The sequence below is a fragment of the Nansenia antarctica genome, assembly GCF_963989245.1.
Source record: "Nansenia antarctica genome assembly, chromosome: 19".
Classification (NCBI taxonomy): Eukaryota; Metazoa; Chordata; class Actinopteri; order Argentiniformes; family Microstomatidae; genus Nansenia; species Nansenia antarctica.
In genome coordinates, this window is record NC_137692.1 from 15113442 (window position 1) to 15120834 (window position 7393).

At 42.6% G+C, this 7393-nt stretch overlaps 1 protein-coding gene across 3 annotated transcripts; it reads left to right on the top strand.

The window, feature by feature from the left end:
• Positions 1–4955: 4955 nt before the first annotated feature.
• On the top strand, positions 4956–6932 carry LOC308173718 (uncharacterized protein). 3 transcript variants are annotated; one of them, XM_080548758.1, is made up of 9 exons: positions 4956–5075; positions 5157–5217; positions 5298–5348; positions 5660–5704; positions 5788–5852; positions 5974–6091; positions 6299–6367; positions 6461–6540; positions 6802–6932. In XM_080548758.1, the coding sequence occupies exons 1-8, from the start codon at positions 5029–5031 to the stop codon at positions 6488–6490; spliced, it is 486 nt and encodes a 161-aa protein (XP_080404884.1). In that variant the 5' UTR covers positions 4956–5028; the 3' UTR covers positions 6491–6540; positions 6802–6932. The 3 variants fall into 3 exon arrangements, with proteins under 3 accessions (XP_080404884.1, XP_080404883.1, XP_080404885.1); XM_080548757.1 differs by having other exon boundaries at positions 6469–6540; XM_080548759.1 differs by lacking the exon at positions 6461–6540 and having other exon boundaries at positions 6802–6931.
• Positions 6933–7393: the final 461 nt, after the last annotated feature.

The following is a 7393-nucleotide window of genomic DNA, read 5'->3' on the forward strand; positions in this document are numbered from 1 at the left end:
TTCGATTGCAGACTCAAGTTAACGTGCGTGCAGAAAGATGCCACGAAACTCATGTCCGGTAGCTTTCTTTCAAGGAATTTAAAAAATAAAAGTCCCGTAAAACAATTGTTATTTTTCCCTGTAAGAAATAGAGGTTCGGCGTGAGAGCGTGAGAACTGGTTGAAATGCGTGAGTCTCACGGCGATTGCGTGAGACTTGGCAGCTCTGGCTTTGATGCCCAGATGTACGGTGGCCGACAAGGGCAAACGCGCTGCAAAGACCGAAAGCATTTCCATTAGGAGAATCGCGCTGCATATACAGAAACGACACTCACACTCAAAAACACATACAAAATCCAAAACAAATGCAACAACAGAAACGTGCTGCACAAAGCCAAAACAAATACATTAACAGCAAATACATTTACAGCAAACGCGCTGCAAATACAGAAACGATACAAAGTCAAAAACACATGATGATGATGATGATGAAAACCTTTATTGTACATACATACAACCCCCGACAACACATGCAACAAAAAAACGCTGCAAATTCAGTTCACAACACAACGGAAGTGTTCTAAACGCTGCAAATTCAGTTCACAAAACAACGGAAGTGTTCTGGGGGGGAACGATAAGTGGAATGGACCGGAGACGTATTTGAACCATTAGAGCCCCCCCTCCTAAATTTCGTTGTTTGGTACCTGTACTATAGCAATGACAATAAAGACCATTCATTCATTCATTCATTCATTCATTCATTCATTCATTCATTCATTCATTCATTCATTCATTCATTCATTCATTCATTATTATGATTATGTCATGTCAATGTGAAATAACTTTACTTATTGTAAAATTAATGGTCCACTATGTAGATTGTATCTTTAAACTAGTGCTAATGGCCATGATAAATCGGTAACCATCAAGGAATGAGATCACATGATGAAGAACGGTACATGAAGAGTGCTTTATTGGTCCAAACAAAGTGTTTTCTAAAATCTGCTGTAGGGTAGGACACTGGCCTTTATGTGTCTATTTTATGTTTGGTTTGTTTATAAGGACATGCACTTTGAACTGCATTTCACTGTCCTGTACTTGTACTCTGAGTCTGCCATGACAATAAAGTTGAATCTAATCTTATATGATCATGTCATCGAGAATAGAAGGTCACTCACGCATATGCTTTATGTTCAATAAAGATAAAGACAAAAGAGAAAGTGTTTTTTAAAGTTTCATTTTTAGATGGTCTCATTTCCCAGAAATTGCCTGATGTGCTGGAAAAGTGCTGACGTGGATATCCTGACTAAACCCTGGAGGAACAGAGAGGACCGTACACTGCTGCAGGTACGCAACTCCGCCTTCAAAGCAGGCGACACAGAGGCCTACAGCTCAGCCAGGGCCAGTCTGGAGAGGGGCATCAGGGAGGCCAAGCTCAACCTCAAACTGTGGTGCCAAATAACTCTGCTGACCCCCACCCTACCCCCCACACTAGACCCAAGAAGACATGAGTGTGTGAGTCTTGGCAGCTCTGGTACTGCTGTCCTCTGACCCTCAGCTCTGGTTGTAGCCAGTGAATGAACTACTACTACTGTCCTCTGACCATTAGGTTGTTTGTGGCAGCCTTGTGACGAGTGTAGACAGTCACCGTGGTAACCCAGTCTCACCTGTTGATGACGTTGGAAGGTTTTGTCCTCCGATTTCTACCTCCACTAGCCTCCCCTGCTGTCTCCTTTCTGTTTTTTAATCATTGATGTTCGAATTTGCACTTTTTAATATATTTGTATTTATTCTATATGTAAAGCAACCTGTGCATCCGTGCTGGGAAGGGTGCTATATAAATACAGTTTTACTTACTTACTTACTTACTTGCTTGTTGTTGACAACAAGGCACCTAAGGTTACACAAGCTCACTTTCATGTTGAACTGGACACTGGCTATGCAATGACTTACTGTAGGATATATTAACATACATTATATTATATTAATTATTACAATAATTACTACATTCGTGTGGGGGGGGGGGGGGGGTTGTTCATCATGAAAGAAGCTGTTCTGGAGTCTGCTGGTACGGGACCAGAGGATCCTGTACTTCCTGAGTCTCTTAGATGGTAGGGTTAGGGTCAGGGGTCAAACAGACCTGAGGATACTGTACTTCCTGAGGCTCTTAGATGGTAGGACTGACCCGTTCACCAGAGCTTTTGTTTCTTTTTATATTCCCAAATGTTGATTTTGGCAAGCCCAAGCCCTGGGTTCCCCCCAGGGCTGCATGCTGAGCCCCATCCTCTACAACCTCTACACCCACGACTTCACCCCCGTCCACCCCAGCAACTCCATCATAAAGTTTGCAGACGACACCACCGTGGTGGGCTGCATCTCGGGGGGGGACGAGACGGCGTATAGGGATGAGGTGGAGCAGCTGGGCAAGCTGTGCAAGGTCAACAACCTGCTGCTGAACCATTTAAAGACCCAGGAAATCATCGTGGACTTCAGGAGAAAAAAATCTGAGGTCCAGCCCCTGCTCATCGATGGAGGGAGCGTGGAGAGAGTCTCAACTCTCCGATTCCTGGGGGTGCACATACAGAATGACCTGTCCTGGAGGACCAACACAGCAGCCATCATCAAGAAGGCACAACAGCGGCTCTACTTCCTGAGAGTCCTCAGGAAAGACCACATCGGACAGGAGATGCTGGTGGCCTTCTACCGCTGCGCAGTGGAGAGCATCCTCACCTACTGTATTTGCATGTGGTTCTTCAGCTGCACAGCCGCAGAGAGTAAAGCACTACAGAGAGTCGTGAGATCGGCCCAGAAGATCACCGGCGCCCCCCTCCCCTCTCTGGAAGAGCTATACAACACACGCTGCCTCAGGAAGGCCTCCAAGATCTCCAGGGACCCATCCCACCCGGGGAACAAACACTTTGTTCGGCTGCGCTCAGGCAGGCGGTTCAGGACCATGTTCGCACGGACAAACAGACTGAAGCTCAGCTTCTACCCTAGGGCCATTCAGGCCCTGAACACAGCAAAGATAGGTTCTAGGCTCTGGACAATCTAGACAATTTGATGGCAGCTACTAGATTGTAAACATAAGTGCAATATTGTAATACAACTGTGAACATTCTAAATCTGCTACTACGACACTTTAATGAATGTGCAACAAATATTATGTGCAATATGACAACCCATGTGTACATAAGGTTCAGATATAGGAAAAAGTTAGGATATCTATAGTATAGCATAGAGTACAGCACAGTGTTTTATAGTATAGTAGTATAGTATAGTAGATAGTGTACATAGCCTTTATTTATGTAAATCAGCTCTTTTCTCTTTTTTGTTTTACCCTTGGCTCTCTTGTTTTTAGTCTTTTTTTCCAAGCACCAGGGGAGCCAAGGACATCTTTGCATAACAACAGGGCACCCAAGGTTACACTAGATTACTTTATTACTTTATTACTTCATTACTTTATTACTTTATTACTTTGTTACTTTATTTACTACCTTACATGAAATGACATACTTTCTGTGTCTTGTTGTTGACAACAAGGCACCTAAGGTTACACAACCTCACTTTCATGTTGAACTGGACACTGGCTATGCAATGACTTACTGTAGGATATATTAACATATATATTACATTATATTAACTATTAAAATAATTACTACATTCGTGTGGGGGGGGGGGGTTGTTCATCAGAGTGACAGCTCTGTGAAAGAAGACCTGAGGATCCTGTACCTCCTGAGTCTCTTAAATGGTAGAGGATCAAACAGACCGTGGCTGGGGTATAAGCCTGTAGGTATTTCACTGCTGCCGCAGCACACACCCGAGAGACACGAGTTAACCAATGAGAGAGAGAGAGAGAGAGAGAGAGACACGAGTTAACCAATGAGAGAGAGAGAGAGAGAGAGAGAGACACGAGTTAACCAATGAGAGAGAGAGAGAGAGAGAGAGAGACACGAGTTAACCAATGAGAGAGAGAGAGAGAGAGAGAGAGGCGTCGTGCTGACAGCTCTGCCAGCCAATCAGGAGCGAGTTACAGGCGCAGGACCGTGGCCTGTAAGGTGTCCTTGATGATTCTTGCTGCCCTACACCGACACTGCTCTACTCCTATAGTATCCATCTGCGCGCAACAAATCCAACACCCGGAAATGTGTTATGCAAATATGCAGGCGCGGTATGATGACGTATGGTACATCACATTTCCGGGTGATGGATTTGATGCGCGCAGCGCAGATGGATACACTAGGAGTAAACCATGAATCGCCTTACTACGGCCTTACTACGGTGAAAACTACGGAAAAAAACTAATATGTAGAGTACAGTCCTATCAATTGTTATATATATATATATATATATATATATATATATATATATATATATATATATATATATATACAGAGCATAACTTTATATGCAACATATGACATCCACAGTAGTAGATTATAAAGACATACAATGTAGTTGAGCATTTCTCAGCTTTAACCTTCATATGCCATTTGCTTGTGAGTTTGTGTCTATTGTATTACCCCCAAAGTGTCCTTTTTGCTTATTGTCCAGAATGCGTTATTCCCTGTAGGTAATGAGGCCACACCAGAAAGAAATTTTCTTTCTAGATTCGCAGTATTTCAAAACTCCAAGGGGATTCACCTCTGAAGCCTACAGAACACTATTAAGGTTGCCCCAAATATTTTTTGCTCTGGCAGTCACGTTCCCCTGACCTGCCTGGCGGTCACGTTCCCCTGACCTGCCTATGATGTGTGTCCTGGCGGTCACGTTCCCCTGACCTGCCTATGATGTTTGTCCTGGCGGTCCCCTGACCTGCCTATGATGTGTGTCCTGGCGGTCCCCTGACCTGTCTAATGTTACTGCCATTTCTAAAGACTTGTGTTCAATCAGGAGGCATTGTGGCAATGCATGCATTATGTACTGATTGTTTGTCCAACATTCAGAAAGGATTGGCTTCCCGAAAGCTGGAGTGGACTTAAATAGACACATTTCCAACACAAGGAAAGAGAAACACAGAGAAATCCTCCTCATTGAACTTTTGCAAATAAGCATGATCGACCGACTTGCATGGTGTGAAGTGGTTCTGAAGCAGCAGTGGTACGAATGTTGTTCCTTTTTTCTCTCCTGTAGGAGGTGTGTACTTCTTTGTTTGACTTAGTTTTATTCTTGGTTGCCCAGGGGTGTTGCTGAGAAAATTGTTGCGGGATCCTGGACAGAGAAGACTGGTCTGGATTTGGAGGTATTGTTTGAATGTTATTATATTATTATAGCTATAGTCATAATTACCTACTATTCTCTAACTAACTTTTCTTCGTACAGGGGCTTCCGAGGCAGACCAGTGGCAATGACTGTGGTGTCTTCATGATAATGGTGAGTTATGGTAATGCCACCAAGTGATATGGCACACTTGATTGTTCCTTAAAACCATCAAAAAAATGTGTAAATGTATGTAACAATGACTGACCACCACTTAGTCCTGACCAACATTCTGTTTGTGCATTTGCAAATAAAAAGGTGTGCAATAAAAGGTATTAAGGAACATTCATGTGTGCAGACCTCTCATATCACTTTCCTATGGAGTTATCAGCCATGTACATTTCATTGGATGTGTGTGACTACCTTCTCACTGAGTTATAAGCTGTCACATGGTAATCTTGTCTTTGTGTCTTTTCTCATTACAGTATGCCTGGTATTTCGCCATGGAGGCTACCTTTGACTTCAGCATTGTAAGTATTAAGAAAACAAGAACCCATTATATCAATATGCTATAAGACTTTGAATGCAAATTGAGTAACTGCTCTTTCTTTAGGATGACATGTCTCTCCTGAGAAGGTGGTGGTGTATTGTCCTGGTGGAAAACATTGGGCTGGAAGGGTATGCTGCAGTGCTACAAAAATAATAATTGTATTTGTACATTTATTATCAAGAGGACTTTGGGGTAACACCTGGCCCTACAATTCAACCTTCCGGTGAAGATAATGTGTGTTAATTTCAGATATGGAAGGAAGTTTGCTCACTTTAGTGAGGAAGGCAGAGCGACCCTTCACGACAGTGTCCCACCTGTATTCAGGACCTATTCAAGTGTTAAAAGGAGTCATGCAAGCAACACCATGGTCAGTGCATCTCTCACTAAGTATCTATGACCGTGTGCCTGTTTCTGAATGGGCTACTGCTCCTAAAACACATACTCCATGCAACTTTATGGCACATGCAATATGTTTAGTGGTACTGTGTCATTCTGAATCCAGCCTGGATCTCTTTTTGAAGTAGTTAACCCTTTCATGTAAAACATACTGGCAATAATGGTGGACTCTGTACAGATGCCACTGGACACTGACGAGGACCACACGTACTTCAAGAGGCCTTACAGCTTTCCTCCTAAAGAATTGGTTAGTGTGAATGAAGTTTATTGCATACAAACATACTATCCACCATTCACAGCTGTACACATAGTCATGCTTATGTGTGTATCCTGTTACCAGGGACAAAGATGTCAGAAGCCTGGAAAGTGAAACCACACTTTATATCAGGACACTTGAGGTAGAATGATCAAGGAAAGAAAGTGAGTGACTCATTCAGTACTTAACTGCACCTTTTCATTGTAACATGGTTAAGCACTGTATTATTATTTTAGGAAAGGGCTCAACAAGTTCAACACCAACGAAGAGTGACCAATGACTTGTTAGTGCATTGCATTTGCAATGCATATTGGAAACATGAGGAGAGTGCTAATACAAATTCCATGACAGTTTGCAACCACTGATGAATGTGAGTTTCTTAAATTAATTATTAATCACTTCTTTATAACATTTTGTCTCAACAGTGAGAAGCAGCTGTCTCACCATTATATGGTCGAAAATGTGAGAAGAAAAGGAAGCTGAAAGACCATAGAGACAATGTTGAAAGAGCACTTGTGCTAAAGTGCAATCAGCAATGATGTCTTGATTGAAGCGCATTGAGTCGTATCTTGTGAGATGCGCTATACAAATAAAGCTTGAATTGATTTGATCCCTTGTACACTTTTTTTGGGCATTTGTGTTGCAACACACCTGTACATTCTGCACTCTACCCTGTTAGGCCCTTATTTTACTCTAGACAGAAGGGTTGTAACACTTGTTATTAATTCCATTTGGTATACCTCATAAACTTTCTTGCATTTCTGGTGTTTGCATTTTACATATTCTAAATATATGCTATCTACATGTCGCACTGGATGGGGTTATTGCTGTTGACTCATCAGAAAGTAAAGACTAATTCACAGAGTGTATGAAGATTCCAGTAAGGGTTTTGTGAAGGAGCCCTAGTGCTGTTGACATCAGAAATAGAATGTTTTATTTAGCTCATCAGTGTGCACTCAGCACCATGGACACCTCCAGCCCAGCACCTTGCACCACGGTTCCTGCCCTGCTCCATGG